The sequence below is a fragment of the Elephantulus edwardii genome, unplaced genomic scaffold (genome assembly GCF_000299155.1).
Source record: "Elephantulus edwardii isolate Elephantulus edwardi_28Jun2011 unplaced genomic scaffold, EleEdw1.0 scaffold00091, whole genome shotgun sequence".
Lineage (NCBI taxonomy): Eukaryota > Metazoa > Chordata > Mammalia > Macroscelidea > Macroscelididae > Elephantulus > Elephantulus edwardii.
In genome coordinates this window covers 7807701-7829805 of record NW_006399841.1, presented here as the reverse complement: position 1 = coordinate 7829805, position 22105 = coordinate 7807701, and the positions used below count along the sequence as shown (strand labels likewise).

General features: G+C 44.6%; 1 protein-coding gene across 2 annotated transcripts in view; it reads left to right on the top strand.

Annotated features, from left to right (window-relative positions):
* Window positions 1–446: 446 nt before the first annotated feature.
* TGFBR2 (transforming growth factor, beta receptor II (70/80kDa)) overlaps window positions 447–22105 on the top strand; it is a 91881-nt gene continuing 70222 nt past the window's right edge. Inside the window, exons 1-2 of one of the 2 annotated variants that reach the window (XM_006890628.1) lie at window positions 447–540; window positions 18883–18957. In XM_006890628.1, the coding sequence (XP_006890690.1) occupies window positions 447–540; window positions 18883–18957 (169 nt within the window). The remainder of the gene's footprint in view (window positions 541–18882; window positions 18958–22105) is intronic. The other variant, XM_006890629.1, reaches the window with a different exon arrangement.

The following is a 22105-nucleotide window of genomic DNA, read 5'->3' as shown; positions in this document are numbered from 1 at the left end:
TTGAGAGGCTACCCTTAGTCACCCCGCCCCGCCCGAGTTTGGAGAAGCAAGGGGCAGTTGGAGGCTCACCCCGTCCTGGGAGGGGCTGGTCTGGGGGGATGATTGGCAGCCCGGCGAGAAGGAGGGCTGGAAGGGAAGAGGGAGCGGAGAGTCCTCCCAGCTGTTGGTAGAGTTTCCTGTTCCCCGCGGCACCCGCCCGGCCAGGCCGAGTGAGTCACCGGCGCGCACAGCCGAGCACCCCGCGCACATGCCCGGCGCCGGCCGCCCGCGCAGCTCCCTCCGGCCGCCGGGGGCCCCTCGGCGCCACGCCGGCCTGCAGGCCCCCTGGTAGCGCGCAGCGTCACATCTGGCCGCACATCTGCCGCGCCGAGGAGCGCGCAGCGCGGAGGCGCGGGCGGCGGAGGAAGCGCGCGCTGCTCGGTCTATGCGGAGCGGCGGGCGCGGCCATGGCTCGGGCGCTGCTCCGGGGCCTGTGGCCGCTGCACATCGTCCTGTGGACGCGCATCGCCAGCACCGTCCAGCAGCCGGTCCCCAAGTCCGGTGAGTGTCCCCCGCAGGCCGGGCGCCCTGCCCCGGTGACAGGCGGCTCCGGGGAGCCGTGTACAGGCGGAAGTGGCAAAGTTGGAGCCGCAGCAGCTCCCGAGTGGCCGGACCCCAGGAAGAGAGAGTTTATCCTTCAAAAGAGAAGGAAAGTTAAGTGGCAGCGGCCCTTTGTGCGAGCAGGGAAGGCGCTGGGTCGGCCAGGGGCGAGGCGAACCCCCAGCCCCGGAAAGGGAAGTTTGAGGAGTTGGAGATCCGAGGGAGGCAGGGGTGGAGGCCCGGGTGGGGTGCGGCTCGCCCAGGCCCCGGCGTGTGGGTCACCTGGGGCTCCCGCGGGGTGCGCACCTGGCGGCTTGGTGAGAACACCGAGACACCCCCGTGATCAGCCAGTCACTGCCCGCCAAGGACTGGAAAGTGGGTGCACATTCCCACTAACCGGCTTCTGAGGTTGGAGAAGGTGGAGAAAAGCGTCTACAAAAGAAATGACTTCCAGAGGAAAGTTTGGATCTGGCGTCCACTTGGCATGGCTGGGGAGGGAGTGGGGCTGGCCAGCTGCGAGGCCTGGAGTTACTTCCCGAGCGCTCTGGGGTGCCAGATGCTGGGGGTGCTGCCTTCGGGGAGGGGAGGCCTTGCTGCTAACACTGGGTGGAAAGAGAAGCATTAAAATGGTAAGTTCAAAAAGGGGAGACTGCACCCTTGTTCAACCAGGACAGCGCAAGATGTATAAAAGGAAAAGGAGAATGCAGGAGTTGAGGACAGATTTCTTCCTTCCAAAATTTGCAGCTATATCCGCATAACAGTATCTCCAATAGTGGTAACTTTTGGTAACTGAGTTTGGGGCAAGCCATGAATCTTACTGGGCTTTGGGTTTCCTCATCTATAAAAAGTCATGGCTGGATGTAGATAGCTGACAGCCTGGCAGGATAAGGTGTTGCATTGCCAACCTAAAGTCAGGCAGTTCGAATCCACAGCAGCTCTTGGGAGAATGATGGGCATTCTCCTCCCCTTGAAAACCACTGCACTGGAGGAATAGTGCTGTGACTGTTGGAACTCACTGACACACATGCCTTGTGTGGGTATTTGATGACATGACAGGAGAGGATGTGGACACCTGAGACACTTTATTTCACAGACAGACTGTAGACCTGAGAACTTGGTAAATACTTGGCCTCTCTTGAAGGTAGCATGGAGTAGGAGTTCTTAATGGAATGTGGAAAAGCACAATTGTCAGCAACAGTCCCAACACAGGTTTGAGTATTTAGGGTTTCATAAAAAATGTTGGGGTTCTGTTCTTGGACGTTGCAGAACCAGAGTGGTCAAGCACTCCTTTAAAACATTATCTTAAAGTGAAGGCCATACTTTGGTCATCCTTATTAAGAATGACACCTTTACTTTTCTTTGTACATAAAAAAAAATCATTAAAACTTTGATTTTGGGTGATGCAAGACGGAAGCACTCATACTCTGATTTTGTTAGTTTATCTGGGATGGGCTTTGTTTACAAGGATAAGATTTATGATTTGCAAATTCCAGACTCAATAAAAGTTCATGAGTCAGTTTTGTTTCATCTATACACACATTTTTAAACAATTAGTTTTACAAGCTGAGTTGTATTTTTAAAAAAAACAAAAAACACCTGGGTTTCATATAGCTTTATAAAAGTCAGGCTCTTGGTCTTTTTTTGTTTTTAGGCTGTTGGTCTTTTAATTATCATTTTTATAGAATTAGAGTTTCAAAAGGATTAAGGGTTCATTCTGAGAATGCATTAATTTCCAGTTAAATTTTTGAAGATGGTTGAGGGGGCAATAATAAAGACGACAAACCCAATTCCATTTGCTTTTTAATTTGTCCAGAAAATAGTTTCAGAAATTTCCAAGCATAATTAAAGTGTCAAAACATCTTTCAAAGTACCTCATGTCAGCTAAGGGATTCCTGGTAGCCTAGTGGTAAGAAGCTGCACTGCAGGCCCAAAGGCACAGGGTTCTAATCCACCAGATGCTGTGCTGAAGCATGAGCTTTCTCCTCTGCTACACTTGACTGGCTCTGAAAGCCTGCTGGACGGTCAGCAATGGGTGGATTCCAAATCAACGTCACACAGCAACAACTAGTCAGATAAGACGATGAAATGTCGCTGTACACAGTCTCTAGTTCATCTGAATGAACATCGTCTTATTTTTTTAGAGTGTAAGTGGACAATGCATTTCAGTATAAGGACACATGTCCCTTAGAGGTTTATCTGCATCATTGTTTTGTTTCTAACTCAAAAGTTCACACTTCCTACATGCTTAAAATGAAAAAAAATTTTATTCTTTTGGGTAGAGCTTGCCTGTCTAGAAATGCTTCAAATCAGACTATGATTTTGTTCACTTTTGACTGTACCTAAAAGATTCCTGTTGAAATCCAAATGTGGGTGATCGTGTCATGGGGATAAACATCTTCATGGTTCTCAAAGTCACGTTAGTGACCTGTGTTTGTGAGGCTCAGAGACTGGAAATCGCTGGCCCCAGCATTTGATCTTGGGTCTGTGTTTACCTTTGTTTTCAGGAAGCACATTTTCCCCTCCAGACCACTTCCTTTACTGACATCTTCTTTTTAATCTTGTACGGCTTTTTGCAAAATACGAGTTCCATTTGTAATTTGTCGCTGATTTTTCCTGGTAGCTCCCCATAGTGAGCATTCATTATGGACTGTGTCCAGCGTAACTGTTAACTGCTGTCCATGTAAGGTGACTGTGAATTGCTCCTCATCTGTCTGCCTGACTTTTGAACATTTTCTTTAGGTTGCCTTGGGTTGGGTTGTTGTTTTTTTTCTGGTTGTGTGTTTATTTTGTTTTGTTGTTTTTTGTGGGTTTTTTGGTAACCCATACTTTCCCAGTTAAGAGTAACATTTGGTGGGTGTCCTTGTCAAAGTGGACTTTCCTCCTCCCTCCCACCTCGTGGTTCTTCCTGAGTGCCTCTCAGTAGCTGGTGGGGTGCACACCATTCTCAATGAATGAGACAGACTTTGCCGCCTTTGAGTGGAACACCAAGGACAGTGTTATAAACAAAAGAATATAGAACTTATTGGATGTTCCTTGACTGCGTCTGCATCTGCTCATTTTTTTTGCTGTGTGGAGGGGACCTGAGTGCACACTGAATAGTTCTTTCTCGGTCTTTCTGGTTACAGTTACTTCACTGACAGGTTCTCACTTTTCCATTTCCATTGTTAACGGATCCCTTGTTGGACCATTTTCATTTCCGTTCTGTTCTGTTGTTATTGTGATGTACCAGCCAATCAGAGCTGACTCACAGCTGGCCTTCCATGGGGTTTTCAGAGGCAGTAAATCACACGGGACGAGACTGCCCATTTTTCTCCCATGGAGCAGCTGGTGGATTCGAACCACCTGCCTTTGGGTTGGCAGCACAACTTCTTACCCACGAGGACACCAGAGCTTCATTCTGTAGCAACCCAATATGTCTCTTGAGCCTTCCCTTAGAGATAGGCTGCAAGCGAAAGAGTGTCAGGTACAGACTTTGGAATCAGGCTATCCTGGGCTCTAAGCCTGTGTCGCATTTGGTGACGTCTCCTGTTGCAGTTATTTTATTGTCTTAGTGCCCTAATCAACAAAGTGGCAATCATGGAACCTGCTGTTTGTCATCGTGGGCAAATTAAATGAAGGAAGCTTTGGAGCTCTTAACATAGCACCTACAGCATTGTAAATGCTCCAAAAAGCCAGCTTCTGCTGCTCTTATTGTTAGGAGCTCCTTAAATGTGGTCCATCCAGGTTCGCAGTGACCTGCATCCCATGCTTCAGGTCAGCATCACTCTCCCACCCCCAGGGGCCCACACGTCCTTCTCTTTTAGGTCCCGTCTCCACACACTCCTCCCTTATACACACTGATCGTAAGTGGCTTAGGTGACTCAGGCCACACTTTTGCTTAAATAGCGTTTTCTGCATGGAATGTGGGCCAACTGGCTACATTTCCATCATCTTTTATGACCTAACTGGGATAGTATCGTAAGGAGAGGTATCTGGAATGAATCTGAGCTAGTGTCCTCTCTTGGGGACAGGCGTGTTTCTCAGTTCTTCACAGTGTAAGCTGACGCTGTGTCTCTGACTTCCTTACCCAGCCGACCATCAGGCCCGCTCACCTGATCCATCAAAGGTAAAGGATGTGCCCCACTCCTTCACCTCTAAGGTCTCAGGCCGTAGTTTGTGTGTCACTCAAGACTCAAACTCATGGCTGTTGGGTCAGTTTTCACTCACAAGGACCCTCTGTCAGTTTTGGAGGCTATCAACTTTGCCAGGAGGAAACTGCCCATCACTCTTTCCTTCTCCCTCAGAGGTGCCGATGGGCTTAACCCTGCAGATGCAGAGCCCTTGGGCTAGTGGCGGTGCTTGGTGCTGACTCTGCCACCTGCGCCACCAGGAAATGCAGGGCGGCAGCTCGACTGTACCTCACTGGCTGTGGTGCATCTGAGGGCTGTACCTCCTGGCTGTGATGCTGAGGTCTGCACCTCACTGGCTGTAGTGCTGAGGTCTGTACCTTGCTGGCTGTAGTGCTGAGGGCTGTACTTCTCTGGCTGTAGTGCTGAGGGCTGTACTTGAAACACAGGGCGGCAGCTCGACTGCACCTCACTGGCTGTAGTACATCGGAGGGCTGTACCTCGCTGACTGTAGTGCTGAGGGCTGTACCTCACTGGCTGTGGTGCATTGGAGGGCTGTACCTTGCTGGCTGTAGTGCTGAGGGCTGTACCTCGCTGGCTGTGGTCCATCTGAGGACTAGCCACTGTGAGGAAGTGCACATTGTTTCTTGGCTGTTTGGTTTTCAGGGTAAACTCTTTCTGGGAGAGCAGTTTACTTAGGCTCTCTTCTGAACAGGCAATCAGACTGATCTTATCTTACAGAATTTTTTTTTTCTTTTTGGGAAAATGCAGAAAAATATCTTTACTTTTCCGCAAATGAGGTGGAGAATGCCGAGAAGTTTTGGTCTAACCTTTAAGTGTCAGATTACCCCATTGGGTAAATTCAAGTTTACTTGTGTTTACCTCCTAATCTTTGGTGAGCAGTGCCACTTTGTTGTTTTTACTCCATCAAAGACCCAGCTTGTGGGTGTGACTGCCCTTAGCCTCTCTCTCAGCTCTAGCACTTTCTTCAGGATCTGTGCCATTTTCACATTCACAGCCTAGAAGAATAGACACTTGAGTTATAGTGTTGGAGAGGCGGGTTGAAGACCCCGTGGACTGCCAGAGAGCGAACAGATAGGTCTTGGAGGAAGGAGAAAGTGCAGCCAGAGTGCTCCTTGGAGGCAAAGCTGGTAAAGAGTCGTCTGACATGTTTTTGACATGTCTCCTGGAGAGACTTGGAGACGGACATCATGTTTGGGAGGATGGAGGGTCAGTGAAGGAGGGCAAGACCCCCAACAAGATGGATTGATAATGTTGTCCGAGGCAATGGCCTCAAATGTGTTAATGATGGTAAGGATGGTGCAGGGTAGGACAGATCTCTTGTCCACAGGGTGGCCATGAGTCATACTTGACTCGACGGCACTTAGCCAACACTCCCCAACCCCCCAATGCTTTGCTCACTAAGGAAGGCAAACACAGGCTCACCTATGCTCACGTATTACCCAGAAGTGAAGAGTTTCACCTTCCCTGTGTGTGTCATTCTTCTCTTGCTTGGCAGGTGATCCACCACTACTTACCCTTTACCTGTAAAGGTTCAAGTATTGTAGGACATTGAAAGCTACTGCATAATGTTTGGAAGGACATTTTACCAATGAAATTGTCCAGGAAATGCAGATTTTTGTTTGTTTGTTTGTTTGTTTCCTCTTTATTGAAAAGGGACTTTAATTGAAAAATGAGTGCTAAAATCTAAATTTCGTTTATCCAGTTTTGTTAAATGGGAGTTTTATGTTCTGGTCTTTAAACAGCAAAGCAGAGTTGATTTAAAGCAAGTGTCTCTTCTGGTGGTCTAGTAGGTAAGGAGTTGTGCTGCCCACCCAAAGGCAAGTGGTTCGAATCCCCCAGCTGCTCTGTGGGAGAAAGATGGGAAATTTCTTCTTATGAGACTTATAGCCTCTTAAAAACCTCCTGGAGGATCAGCTGTGAGTTGGTTCCAGTTCCACACCAATGAGTATGAGTGAGTGGAGCTGTGTGAATTTTGTTTCGATTTGATACAAGCCACCAAGATGGTTTAAAATAGGGCTCAGGGGAAGCCCACTTCCTGTCTACAGCATGGCATAATTCTGCCACGTTTTGCATAAAAGCCCATCATCTCGGTAGCTGTTGTAGGTCAGGCCCTCACACACCTTCAGCAGAGTTAATTTCTGATTTTCAGTAGAAACAAGACAGCAGAATTGCCTTCGTGGCAAGAATGCTTTCACCTATCTTGCATTCCCTCCTCTCCTTGTGTCTCTTTGCTCCCCAGGTATGTTTCCTTCTGGCGAGGACAAGATAATTATCAAACTTCTTCACCTGGCATGTTGCAAGGGTTAGGAATGCTGAGCCGGAAGATTGCCTTACCTCAGGGGAAGTAAGGTGACAGGAGAGTGGGAGACGTGGCATTCACTGAGGATCCACCCTGCCCTAGCCACCTGATGTGCTTTATCTAATTTAATCTTTGGAAGCGGCTGCAAGATAAATGTCACCGTCTTTGTTGTATAAATAGGGGAAATGACGTCTTCTCAGCCACTTGAGACTTACCACTGTGCGCGCGTGTGTTCCAAGCTTGTCTCTTTGCCAGGTGTTTAGGCTGTTTTCAATGGAGGAATGAGTAGATGGACAGGTGTGTCGGGAGGGAATTTGCTAATAATATTCAAGAGAGTAGGAATTTACCATCTGAAGAACCAAAGATGAATGTCTTGGAGACAATGCAACCAGGGTCCTCCTTAGAGGCAAGGATGGTGAAACTTTGTCTCACGCACTTTGGGCATGTGGTCAGGAGTCCTTGGAAACAGACCTAGAACTGGGAAAGGTCAGAGAAAGAGAGGAATAGCCTCCATGAGATTAGTTGATACTGTGACAGTGACCTCAAACAGTTCTGAGGGGGGATTTTCAAAAGTCCAAGAAATTCTCAAGTTGTATGTGAACTTCCAAGACGTTATGAAGGTAAATTTGTCAGTCAGGGTAAGAGTGTAGAATATAGTTGATTTAACAACTTGTTTGCTTGTTTTATATTTGTGAAGATATTGACCTAACAGAGGAGTGCTTCTGGCCTGGTGTTATGGAATTGTGCTGCCAATACCAATTTCAGCTCCACCAGGTGCTCCATGAGGGAAGGATGGCCGTCTCCTCCCTTGCCATCTACGGCCTCTGAAAACCCGCCGGAGAGTCAGCTGTGAGTCAGTGCTGGCCCCACAGCCATGAGTTGAGTTGAGTTGAGTGTTGGTGGGCCTCCCTTTGTACTCCTGCCTTGGCCCTGCCTATTGTTTAGAGGTCATTTTTGGCATCAGCAATATTCCTCTCTGGACACATTGGGTAGACATTACATTTTTGTCCATTTTATTGTGGTTTCTATGGAGTAGAGAGCATTGCTTATTAACCAGAAGTTATAAAACTAAGTGTCCATAATCAGTTTGATGTCCTCTGAGAAATTCATCTTTTCGGTGTGTGATTTATTCCTCTGGCTTGTTGCCTAAATGGTGAGTGAGTTTGCTGCCAGCCCAGAAGCACGCTGTTCAAGTCCACCAGCTGCTGCACAGGAGAAATATGGGCAGTCTCTGACTTTGACTAGATAGCAGTGAGTTAGGTTGAGCTGAAATGTAAAAGACAATTGTTCTTAGTATCTTCGCTGCTTTCGTCTCTGTCTTGGGAACACTAGGACTATGATAAGCTTCCCTGGATGATCTGTTCTGGGAAACTGTAAATATTTATCTTGAGTGATCCAGACTCTATTCAAGATCCTGAAGGGAAGAAAGGGAACGCCCGATGCTTTAAATGATACAGACTTGTCACAAGCACGTGTTTTAGAGAACCAGGGTTCTGGCAGGGTATGAATGCCTTAAGGAAAGCATGAAGGCAGGTGTATCTTTTCAGCTGGGGCCAGAGTGGGTCTTTATCAGTTCGAGTTGTAAACCACTGCCGAGCTCCATGGACTGCTGGACATGACTCCCTCTGCAACTCTGGTCATTCCCAAACTGTCACACTTCCGTGCACAGGCAGATGGGACCTGACATGTGACCCTTCGGAGGAGTTTGCCATCTCTGGAATCTTTTCTTTCAGAGACTGCGTAAAGACAAGTTTCTCAAAAATAGGAGTTGAGATCTTAGGACCAGGCCTGGATTCAGCTGAATTTATGTGTATTATTTAATCTTTAACTCGGCTCTCTCAGAGGCGGGTTTCAGAATGCTCCTTTTCCCCCGTTTTACCAGCCCAACACAAAGGCCTCCTGGCAGCACGGAACTTTCCTAAGGCCTCAGTTAGCTATGCTGGGATTCGAACCCAGATGTTCTGGCTTAGGGAACTAGATCCCTAATTGGTGTGCTAAGTCTGTGCTGCCTAAGTTGGCATAAACCAGTTTTATGGTATCTCATCGGTGGGAGATTCTTGGTGTTGAGAGAAACAATGACAATATCCATCATTTTTCTTTTGCTTTAGCATTTTTTGTAAATTCATGAGTTTAATTTCCCTAGCCAAAGGAGATAACAAAACACGGAGACAAACAAAAACAGAGTTTGGACAATAAACGCACATAGTCAGACATCATGCTTCTGACTTTGATGGGAAAGTTCTGTACACCGAGTGATGTGGTGAGACAGGGCTATGCTATCAGAGAGTCCGAAGTATTACGATTAACAACAGTGAATGGAAGAGTTAGGGAGTTCAAGGCTGCACCATCTATACACAGAGATGTGCGAGAAACCAAGGAGCATTTACTGTGGAGTCAGCAGGACTTAGAGACCTGCCCTTTGGGGCCCAGTAGGAGCTGTAGCAATGTAGCTAAACCAGTGCTACTGTAACCATGGCTCTAAAATACCTGAATGGTGAGGACGGTGCAGGGTGTGGCACCATTCAGACCTGTTGTCCACAGGGCTGCTGTGAGTTGTAGCCTTGATGGTACCGAACACAACAGCACCACCGTGATGTTAAAATGTATTTAAGAGCATTTGAAATCCCAGGCTGCTGTCTAAGCTGCCACCGGTGGTCTCCACTCACCTAGAGGACAGAGAAGTGAAGAAAATGAACTATTCAAGGACACAGCTACCGCAGAGGATCCAGGAACTATGACGTTCACTGTCCTGGGCCCAGAAATAGGTGCTGTGTAGCTGTCACTACCGTCTGCTCTGATGGAGACTGCAGAAGGTTGTGGACAAAGTGAGAGGACAATGTAGAATCTAACTAAGGATCATAAACCAAAACAAACCCCCAGACTTCCTGGTCTCGTAGCTAGCAGTGGAACCTGGGCCCTGGGGCCTTCATCGTCCTTCATGCCTGCAGCTGAAGAGACCAACTTGCACCCCATCTCCAGAGGAGCATTGAGGAGAATGTTGCTTTGAACAGTCAACTGCAGGAAGCCGAAAGAGCATATTTGCCCCCAAACCAAGCTCAGAAGGCAGAAAGGAGCAGGGGAAAAATGACAATTGGGAACAGGAAAACCAGGGAGGAAGTGGGAGGGGCACGGTTACGTGGAGGGAATCACTTGTGACTCAAAATGTGTATACATTCTTAAATGGAAAACTCATTTGACCTACAAGCTTTTGCCCTAACCACAATTAATATTTATTAAAGCCTCTAGCCATACAGATCACATACTAAAAAGCTTAATTTCTCAACTTTAGAGGCCACCTGAAAAATGTTACACATCCTTACCTATAGAAAGCAAGTTTTCCAAATTAATAGTCAGTTTTAAATTCTGATAAACTGAAGATGCTAAAGTGGAAAAAATACCCATCACGTTCTTTTCCTATTCTTCCTATAAAGACTATTGCAAAATATTATTGGAAGATAAGATTCATGATTCTATATGCAAAATTGTAGGAAACCTGTTTCAGAGATATGTCAGTAAAAATATTTGTTATTTTTAAATTTCTTTATCTGTAGTATTTACAGCATTTTAAAGTTTTGTTGTTTGTTTTGGTACCTTTTTTTTAGTTCTAAATATATATTTTCTTAAATATTCTTAACTCTGTTTTTAACGAGTGTTCCTCAATGTTTATGCATCAGGTTCCCTAAGAACCAAGTCTGTTCATTCTGGTAGACTTTTCTTGTTCACTTAGCAGATAAAGAAAATGTCACCCCAGATTACAAACAGAAACGAAAATCTTTGGTGTTGTCAGGTTACCAAACTTTTTTTTTTTTTTAATTTTAGGTTTAGCCAAACCTTTCATCATTTTCCTAGTTTAGGGACCACACGGCAAGTAGAAAAGAAATGGCGGATATATAATTATCCTAGAACATTGGTCTTGAATGAAAGGTAACCCAGACCTGACCCTGAGGTGGAGATTAAGAAAAACTCTGCCTTGGAGACAGCTGAGAAAGATGGACGTCTGTAGAACCAGGAAGCAGCATCTGGGCAGGCTGGCTGTGTCTCTTGCTTCCCTTGGGCCTGGTTTTCTTTCCAAGCAGAGTTTTTTCAGTTCACGATAACAAATATTCTCACCACTGGGCTGATTGGCAGCATCATGATAGATGGTGAAGAGATTGAGATTATTGACAGCTTCAGTTTGCTTGGCTCTACAATCAACACTCTTGGTACCAGCAGCCAGGAAATTAAAAAATGAATCACATTGTGAAAGTCTGCTGTCAAGAGAACTCTCCAAGGTACTGAGGAGCAACGATGTCAGTCTAGAGACTAAGGTGCACCTGAAACAGGCCATGGTCTTTGCCATTACTTGCTATGCTTCAGAGAGCTGGATAGTGATGAGTTCATCTTGGAGAGGGTGAAGCCAGGCTGCTCCTTGGAGCAAGGATTCTGAAGCTTTGTCTGACGTACTTTGGACATGTCGCAAGGAGGGACCAGTCCTTGGAGAGGGACGTCATGCTTGGGAGGGTGGAGGGACAGCGCAGGAGGGGAAGACCCTCTATGAGGTGGATTGATTCAGTGACTGGGGTGATGGGAGTAGGTGTGTTGGAGACACTGAGATTGGCCCAGGATAGAGTAGGCTTTAGGGCTGTTGTAGGTCACTATGAGTCACAAGCGACTCGACAGCACAGAACTATAACAAGTTTTATGTTCTGTGGTGGTAGAAGAAGGCATTGCAATGGACCTAGAAGCCATTTCCATGATCCTTGTACTTGAATCCGGACGATCCTGGTGGCCTGTCCATCAGGATACTGTGCTGCTAACTCGGAGGGGGCCCCTCCGGGAATCTGAATCCGCCTGTGGCTCCATGAGAGAGAGAAGGACAGTTTCCTCCCAGGGGATTTACAGCCTCAGAACCCCAATGGAGGTCAGCTGAGATGGTCAGCGTTGAGGTAGAATTCTGAGCTTTTGAATCAGAATAGAACATTTGTCAGAAGTGACAAATGTGGAGTTCATTGGTGAGGATTGCCATTAACATCAAGAAAAACAAACCACAGTTATTTAGAGATGTCTCCTCCAGGTGCCCAAGCATCCATCCTGACTAAATGGCATGTTTACTTCCACTCGAAGACACTTCTGGATTAAGAAGGAGCCACCTTGGTTCTGGTGGCAATGTCCTTTCTCTTTGGACGACGTTTGAGCCTCCCTTTGCACAGAACTGGTGAAGACGTCTCTGAGGTCTTTTCTAAGAGCTAAAATGAGGAAATGTTGCCACATCCGTGTTTCTATGTCTAGAAGTAAGAAACCCTAGAGGAGTTTCTGGAGCTTTTTTTAGGGGGGAGGCAAAGAAAAGAAGCATGTCTGGATGTAATTAGTGTTCTTTTGCCTTTCAAAGATGTCACCACCATTTTTCTTAAATATATTTTCAGAAAGGACCACATTTGCTACGGATAGGCAGTTTTCAGACTGCTGTTTTAGGCAGGAGAGATGGTGCTGTGTCCCCTCACAGTGTCTTTGAACAGCCTGCAGACACTGTTGAGTATAGTCTGTGGCCTTTAAACCACTGCTTTTCATGGCTGTATCTTTACAGGGAGCTAATGGATTCATGATATGTGCTTTCAGGATGTGATTTTCCTCTTCAGCATTCTTTGAAAATTCTCAGGTTAGTTTTCAGAAATTACTTTGATTGATACTCACTGAGAATTCGCTGTTGCTTAAACCTTCCAACATTTCGTTTAAACTATTTCATAGATGCTGCTGTTAGCTTGTTTCATTGATTGGCTTCTGGATATTTTTTTACATGTCTATTATTTTGGATTTTGAGGGTTCCTATATATTTTCTCTTGAATTCTGGTGGCTTAAGTCATAAGACATGTGGTTCAAATCCAACAGTTGCTCCGTGAGAGAAAGATGGACCATCTATTCCCCTGTCTTTGAAAACCCACTGGAAGGTAGACTGTGAGTCAATTCCAACTTGAAGGTAGACAATATCTATTTTACTATTCTTAAGGTGCGTTTGGTACAGGCCATGGTCTTTGCAATCACTTGTTATGCATCAGAGAGCTGGACAATGACCAGGGAGGATAGAAGAATTGATGCTTTTGAGCTTTGGTTTTGGAGAAGAGTGTTGAGGGTACCATGGACTGCTAAGAAAACAAACAGATTCATCTTGGAGAGGGTTAAACCGGGCTGCTCCTTGGAGGCAAGGATTCTGAGGCTTCGTCTGATATACTTTGCTCATGTTGTGAGGAGAGACCGGTCCATGGAGAGGGACATCATACTTGGGAGGGTGGAGGGCAGGCACAGGAGGGGAAGGCCCTCTGGGAGGTAGATTGATTCGGTGCCTGGGGCAATCGGGATGAGTGTGTCAGAGACAGTGAGATTGGCACAGGACAGAGCAGAGTTTAGAGTTGTTGTCCATAGGGTCGCTATGAGTCGCAAGCAACTTGACGGCACATAACAACAACAACAACATGTTGGTAAAAGTATGTTTGTTGTTGTTGTTGTTAGGTGCCATCGAGTCGTAGACAACTCATAGCAACCCTATGAACAAAAGGCCTGAGCACTGTTCATAGAGTTTCTGGAGGCAAGCCATTTCGGAAGTGGATCCCACCCCTGCTTCCAAGCTTGTTTTAATCGGGGAGCTCCACCAAACACTGTCTACCATGGGTAACCATTATCACATTTGACACACATCAGTGTCGCAGTGTTCAGCATCACAGCAACCACGAGTTACCTCTGTACAGCAATGCACAGGCCAGTGCTATGCCACCTAGAAGAATGTTTGACAAAAAACAATTTGAACCAGGCTTGAGGGCTACAGATTAAAATCACCCACCCTCGGCTTGGTAGCATAACTTTCTATCCACTAGGCTAACGTAGCTCTCTCTATGTTGTTGTGGTTAGGTGCTGTGGAGTCATAGTGGTAAAAGTATACAGACAAAAAGCATTCTCCAGCGTCCTAACTTGCATTTTTCCAGTTACTTTTGTCTTGTAGAATCATGGGCTCTTATGGTTCAGTGCTCAGGTGATGACTGGAAGGTCTGTATTTTGAACCCTTGAGCTACCGCGCTGCAGGAGAAAAATGGGGCAGGCAGCTTCCATAAAGGTTTATCGTCTCGGAGGCTTCCAGAGCAGCTCTCCTCCGTCCTATGGAGTCACTCTGAATCAGAACGGCGGCAAGTCCCAGGAGCCCATTAGTAAAGCCCTTATAGCATGGTGGCCACCAGAATCAGTTCCCACAATTACTTTCTGTTTCTTAAAAGCCAAACAAACAACCTTTACTTTTTCTGACTTTATTCTTTGATCTTGATGCTTTAACTTCTCTTGGCCAAAAAAGAAAACAGGGAGAGAGAGAAGAAAACATTTCCCTGGCAGCCTCTATCTCAAGTGGCTTGCTATTGCAACATGTCTAACATTCATCAGGATGGTTTTTAGAAGCTTCGTATCAGAACCTCTTCATCAGATAATTTATTTGTGACAGGAACCTAGTTACACGAAATGCATCACCCTTTGGTTTCATTTCTGCTCTTGACTTTTGCTAGTACAGTGCAAGTCTGTCCTCTGACTTTGACATGTGTAGGACTCTCCAAGTTTGTGCCTCTGACCTCCTCTTGTACCCCGATGATTTCCATATGTCTATATTGTACTAGTGCCTAGGCATCATGGAGAATAGGTGGCCCAGGGCTCTTGTAGAAAGTCTACCATGAATCCTTTGGTGATTACCTCAGTGAGGGACCTCGAGAGCATCTGTGGAGCCCATGTTCAGATGAGGTCAAGCCTCTTCCATCTCCCACATTGGCCAATTCTTTCTGTGTGCCCTAAAATACCTTTAAATAAAGCCCATTCTCAACACCCCTTTTTCTGTTGAGTCTTCCTTTACTGTCCCAGCCTAGTTTCCTCATGTTCCCTTCTACACAGTTTCTTCAACACCCTTTGATTGTTTCATTCATAAAGCCTTGCTTTTTGTAAAATTAAAATGATAATTGTGACTCTACTGAAAGTTTACAGAAAAGGTGAGTTTTCATTCATATTTTTCTTCCTTCACCTTTCCCCAATGCACTTAGTAATATAAGCCTTCTTCCAGATGACTGTCAAACATCTGACGTCTAAGCATCCATTCCTTTCAGAGTTTTTCCCTTCCCCTATTCCAGTGCACGATCTTGTCATTCTTCTCCTGTCCCCACTCCCATCCTATTCCTACAACACTGGTCTTATGTCTACTAGACCTTTTGTGTCTGAGACGCTCCAGTCCTGTTCTTAATCCTCCCTGAAGTAGACTGAGCGTCTTCATGCCTTCACGACAGTTGCCTCGAGTCCACTGTCTGCTGGTGATTTCAGTGTGTCCAAACACTACACGCCATGGAGTTCTCAGTGGTTGTTTTTGGAGAAGTAGGTGGCTGATCTCTCTTCTGAGTCCTTCATACTTTCAGTTGCCTTCTGAGCACGTTAGCAGTTTGTACCACCCCAAGAACTCCTTCACGAAGTGAAAATGACCTGAGGGAGAAATTTCAGTTTTACCTCAGGGCTTAACACATATATTCTTGTCTCAAGATTGTTCTGTAGGATCGATTTCGTATTGTTAGCATTGACTCTGAAGGCCAGATAAACCGCTTATATAGCTAAGACTGAGATGGCTTGTTGTTGTTGTTGTTAGTCTGCAAACTGATTACCTTTCAGTTTGAGTGTTGATGGCTCTGTCATTTGTGACTTCCTGTACTCTTGTCAGAGACCTGTGGGTTGTGGGGAGCCTCACTTGATCTGCTTGTCAGGTGCTCTCTCCATGAGCGGCTTGCTCTGTCTACAGTCTTGATCGCTCTGAGTTTGGGGGAGCTGCTGTCTGTGGGCGTGAAGGACCTTGTTTTTCCACTCATCGCAGACAGTCTTTGATTCAGCTTATCCTCTCATGTGTTAATCTATTGGAGAGGGCCCCATCCTGTTATAACTTTAGAAGCCAGGAAAATTCATAAAGTCAGTGATGCCGATGCGGGTTTCTGCACTTTTGTCATTCATTTTTGTGACTCATAAGTGATTTCCCGCCATTGCTGTGCTTGGATCTAGAGTGAGTTCTAGCTGGGTGGTGGTGCACCGAGATGATGGGAGTCCCTGCAGCTCCTTCTCCCTGCTCCCCATGTCCCTTGGTTGCCTTTCTTCTTTGAATACCCGTTAAATACTTGTGAAGTAGAGGTCCAACAGAACAGGGGAAGACCGCCAGGAAGATGGACTGACACAGTGCCTGCAGCAGTGGACGCGCGCGACCCAGAGATGAGGAGGGTGGCAGGGTTCCGATCTGTTGTTCACAGGGTCGCTACGAGTCATACTTAACATGATGATACTTACCAACAACAGCTGCCGCCACACTTGTGCAAGCACAGCGTTCAGACGAATTTCCAGCTTCTCCTCCAACCAGATCCACACTCAGGAAGCCCATTTATGGACACTGGAACTACGGCTGACTTCCCAGCGCTACCTAAACAGGTTCCTCCTGCCTGTCTCTGGGGAAAAGGGAAATTAATAGACAATTTATGACCTAACATGTTTTGTAGCACTTACTGGAAGTGGTTCAGACAGAATACTCTTCAGTGAGTGTGCTGTTAGTTGCCTTTCAAAGCAAAACCAAACCCCAATTATCTTTCAAAATGTGTATGACAATATTCATAAGGATGTTTGTCATGATTATATAAATAATTGACATTTATTCACCTCTTTTCAAAGTGTTTCCTTAAATTCAGAGCTTTGCATGCTACTCGTTTTATTGATGAATGTTCTGCAGTATCTTTAGGGTGTGGGGAAAACACAGCAGCCTGGTGGTAATTTTGTAAATAATGCTTGCAGTTGCAATTAATTTAGACCTTTCCTGCTATTCTCCAATATGCAGTTTCTTTTATATGAAAACATTTTGATTAAACACTAAAAATGTGTTTTCTTCATGTTCTACAAGTCAAAATAGTTTTGTTCTCTGTACCTTTATTCAGATATGTGAAATTGTTTTTATTAGGTGCCATCAAGTCCACTATAAACATAGCATCTCTGTAAACGGCAGATTGACGCCTTGTCCTATCTTCTACCATCCTTTGAAGATCCCCCATGCTTGAGCGCATTGTTGCAGTAACTCTGTCAGTCCATCTCACTGAGAGTCTTCCTCTTTCATGGACCCTCTGCTTCTCCTAGCACGATGGTTTTCAAGGACTGGTGCCGCATGGTAACATCCTCAAGGATGTGAGACAAAATTTCACCATCTTTGTCTTCAAGGACTATCCTGGTTCCACTTTCCCCAAGAGAGATTTCCTTGTCCTTTTGTCAGTCTGTGTATATTGAAGAGTCTTCACTAAAACCACAATTCAGTGATGTGTGTGTGTACTATTGTGTGTTGTGGTTAGGTGCCATGAAGTATGACCACAGCAACCTAATGAACAGCAGATCTGAACCCTGTCCTATCCTGTGTCATCCTCATACTTCTTGACACATTAGAGCCTATTGCAGCAGACACTGTGTCAAGCCACCCTGTCAAGGGTCTTCCTCTCCTTCACCAATCATCTACCTATACAAGCATCATGTCTCTCTCCAAGGAATAGTCAGTCCTAGCAACATGTCTGAAGTATGTGAGGTGAAGCCTCTGCATCTTTGTCCCCAAGCACTCTTGATGCATTCTCCCTAAGACATAAATATTATACATTTAAGATATATGTCTCTTCGATGTATAATGTTTATGGGATATATATGTGTATACATCTTATCCTAGATGTATGTGGGTTATATGTGAATGTATTTATATCTTAAAGATAAATGTGTCATATGTGTGTGAACACGTTTTATGTGTGTGCATGCATCCATAAGGAGTTACATGTAAAGAAGCCAAAGAGAATACTTGACCACTGCGACAACATAGTCTTTTGATTGTGATTAGTGTTTTTAATTAAATTTACGTGCGTTAGAGCCTTTGGAATGAGCTCCTGAAATTCCGGTTGACTATCCCATCTCTTAAATGTCTTCCTGTGTTGTCTGAGATGGCCCCAGAGGTGAACCTGGGACTCTCTGCTTCATAAATAGAAGTAACTTGAGACTGTCGACCTTAGGATGGGTAATTGGTGATCAGGCTGTTTGAAAGTCACTTCTTAAACCTCATTTCACCTGTGAGCTTGCCTGTCCTTCACCAGCGGTGAATAGAGGTGCAGTAGAATTTCCTGCTTTTAGTCAGCATTTCTATCCAAACTCTTCTCTGCTAAATAGCCACAATTGCAAACAAAACCTAAAACCAACACCCCAAACCTGTTTCTGTTGAGTCAATCTCATAACAATCTCAGAATCAAGAATAGAACTGCCTTGGGTTTGGATAGAATCCTTGTGGCAGTAGGTAGTGAGGTCTCTCAAACTCTTCAGTGCTGCTGGTAGGGTGGAATTGCCAACTTTTAGGTTCCTAGTCAAGCGCAGGCTATGTGCCCCTTGGAGACCTGTACTTTTGCTGCACTTCTGCTTGGAATATGCAAAATATTTTTCAGAGTTAAAATAGCCGTTATTTTCTTTCATCATTAAAATAACTGAATGTTAAAAGGGAAGAACACAGTAATAAAAATCGTGAAAATAGTTTTTTATCTACTACTAGAGTGACAAAATAATACCAGAAAAACATTAGTTGTGATCTGAATAATTGTACTATGAATTATTATTATTATTAAAACTTACAGAGAAAAGGGCCTACATTGGGATGGGGAGGGGAGTCTAATCTGGTAATTTTGAAGAAAATGTACTGACCATTCTTAGTTTCAGTAGTATTTGAAGTAATTCTCATAATCTTATAAATAATTTATAGAATGCTTTAATATTTTTAAAATATTTCATTGTATATCATTTACAGTCTTTTGAACGGCCCTCTGAGATGAGTGTAATTATTCCATTTTACAGATATGGAAATGGAGACCCAGAGAGATGAAGTCATTGGTCCAAATTGTGATAGGACTGGACACCCACTGAGACCCTGTAAAGTATCATGACTTTTTCCTTTCATCATTTTGCCAATTCTGCTTCCTTGCTACTCAGTTTCCTAGCAAATCTAAAACAAAAACCCATGGACTTAGCCGATTTCCATGTGTTTGTAGACAAAACTGTAGATGCAGTCACAGAAGTGTTGACAGCAGGAGCTTCGTTAGTTCTTCGATTTGAAAAGCTCCCATTAAAAGCTCTATTTTAAAAAGAGAATTTCCTCTTTCAGGACACATTTCTTGAGTACAAACTGTGAAATGAGTCACTTTTCTTTTCCCTCTCTTCTGGCGGGGACAGCTTCTCTTTTAAATACCATGTGGTCTGCCTTCTGAAGATTTTGTCACAATTGTCAGTAGACAAATGTTGCCATTTATAAAAGGCTACTCCGAGTGCTACAGTCTTGTGGGTTTTGCATGTCACCAGTGCCTCAAGGTGCTTGACATTGTCAGGAGCATCTTATGAAAGTGGTGTGGCAGCAGCAACATCTGACCTTTTCTAACTTCCTGAGAGACAGAGAAAGAATCACTTAGGAAAGCAGCAGCCCACGCAAAGCTGATTCTCATGAGGAGGAGTTCACACAGCATTGCTCCAACCACTTTTCCAACTCTGACACTGACAGTCCTTCCCATGGCACACTCTACTTCTCTGTTGAGTTTGGAAATTCGTTGCAATGGCCACACAGAAGTCACAGACACTACTCATGACTGAGGAGCTAATTAGAGAAGTACTAAGTTACAAATCAGGTTCAGAAATGCTCAAGATAGCATTTTTTTTTTCAGTCAGGACAGCCTTTCTCAGCTGAGTCTTCATACAGTTCTCTCCGTCTTTGGCCCTCAGCCCCTCAGGCTGGCCTCTGCTGTGTACATGGCAAGTGCTCTTGAGCTCTTTTAGCTCCGCCCGTAAGTTCCAGGAGGCCCACTACTCTGCCAGAAGTCTTGGCCTAACAAGCTTCACTTCTCTCATCCTGTGAGTTGGTGAGCTGACCTTCACCACAGAGCTCTGTTAGCAAGCCTCCTGACCAAAGATGTCTGCCTTGTGGGCCAGCTCGCCCACCATTCCACCATGGCTCCTTTGTTTTCCTGGTTCTGTGGCCACCATATCTTCTTGCCATTTTACATCATCTATGATGTCATAGCTCTCTGAATCCTGGGGCTAAGATTCACCTGGGATATTGACCTTGTGCCCAAAGGGTTATGCTCAGCTCCTAACAGTTCATTTTAGGGGTGACAAGGTCCTTTCTCTGCTCTGGAATTGACTCTCTTTTAACTCTAGTGAGAGGGCCAAATTGACCCTCCTGAGGGTTCTGTGTAGGGAGCTCTGGTGGCCTAGTGGCAGGAAGCTCCACTGCAATCCTGAGCACACGCAGTTGAAGGCTGCCAGCTGTTCTGCCTGAGAACGATGGGCAGTCTCCTCCCGTGTGATTGCTTACCTCTGAAAACCCGCTGGAAGGTCAGCTATGTGTCAGTTCTGACTCCGTGATACACAACAACAGGGTTCTGTAGTCCTTATTTCCGTGGTCCCATCCCACGACAGAGGCTCTCCGCACCTTATTTGCATCACTGGCAGTCTTTGAATCCCCATTGGATTTGTTTATAAGTCCTCTAGTCATGCTATAGAGGTCATAAGCTATGGAGAGGAAGGTCATACAAAAGCCATTCATTGCACTCTGGGGGTATGTCTTCATTAGCTAGGTATAGAATTCTCAGCGTGACATCGTCAAAGGACATGTTAAAGAATGACTTGGTTAGGAATGGTAGATACTACCTCTAGTGTTGTTTTGGTTTTTTTTTCCTCAGTACGCCAAGTTATTACATTCCTGCTTTCCGCAACTTGCTCTACACTATCTCATATAAGAAGAAACAGATGAGAGAGAGAAGTGTTTAAAAGGGATATATGATTAGGTATTATTGTCATGACAGGAGTCCAGAATGAAGGCTGCACAGTGGAGTGGGCTTGGGGAGAGGGATTGTATAACAATGAAAGAATTTTTCTTTTACTTTTCAAAGAGAAGAACGATCTGGAGGGGAGACTTGCACAGGGAGACAAGTGCAACAGTGAATAACTGGAAATCCCAAATCTCTGTACATTTTCATTAAAATTAATAATAATAAAAAAGAAAACATTAAAAAGGTATTTGCAACGAATAAATCATTCCCTGTACAAAAAAAGAAAAAGAAGAAATGAAGATGTAATTTTACTAAGGAAACACATAAAGTCAGCTCCGATACTATAATATGGGTTTCTTTTACCTCTTTTGAATAGTATGTGTTGGAATAATTTTTTCAATAGACTTTGAGATGAGAAGCCTTCTGACCCAATCTCCTGAGTGGAGATCTGCCCCCACCCCTGGCAAAAAATGGACTTCATTATCTTTTGGATGGAGAAGTGTTTAGAGACCAAGTTTATTAGTCAGTGTCCATGTGGGAGGGAGAGAAGGGAAAAGAGCTCTTTATGGCCAGGGGTACTGAGATTTTCTTAAGAGTCCCGGGGAAGTTTGAAAACATAGAATATCAATGATTGAACAAATGCTAAGTGTAACTGTCATTGAATTGTACAACTCAAAAAATGTTGAAAGGCAAACAATTTGTTCCAGTGATACTGTAAATTAAAAAGCAACAGTGACTCAGCTCATGAATTCCTAGAAGTAGAGCAGATTTTAATTCTACTGTTTTATGCACATATTTTAAAGGAACTTTTGTGGTAAATCTTCTGAAATAATAAACTTTATATAACCCTTTAAAATGATTTTAGTTTTTAAAAACTGGTTCTTGTTAAGCCAAATGTAATGATACAAACAAAATGCTCTAAAACATTTCAGAAATGGTTCTTCTTCACAATGGATAGATAGATGGTGTTTGATATATGTTTATAATGGAAAATAAAATTTTAAAACACCAGAGACACTCAAAGGAGAAGTAAAAGCACAGATGTGTTGAATTAAGAGTTATCTTGTTTATGTTATCTCTATTTAACTTTGTGATTTTCTGAAGGAAAATTTTACCCACAGCTATTAACTCCCATCTCAGTAACTGTTTGCTGTATTAACTCTTTTTCTAGATTATCTGAAGGAAGATAGGCTTTCTCCCACTCGTCTCCTTGAATTCCCCATTCATGTTCAGGGTCAAAGCTCTTTAGAAATTCAGCT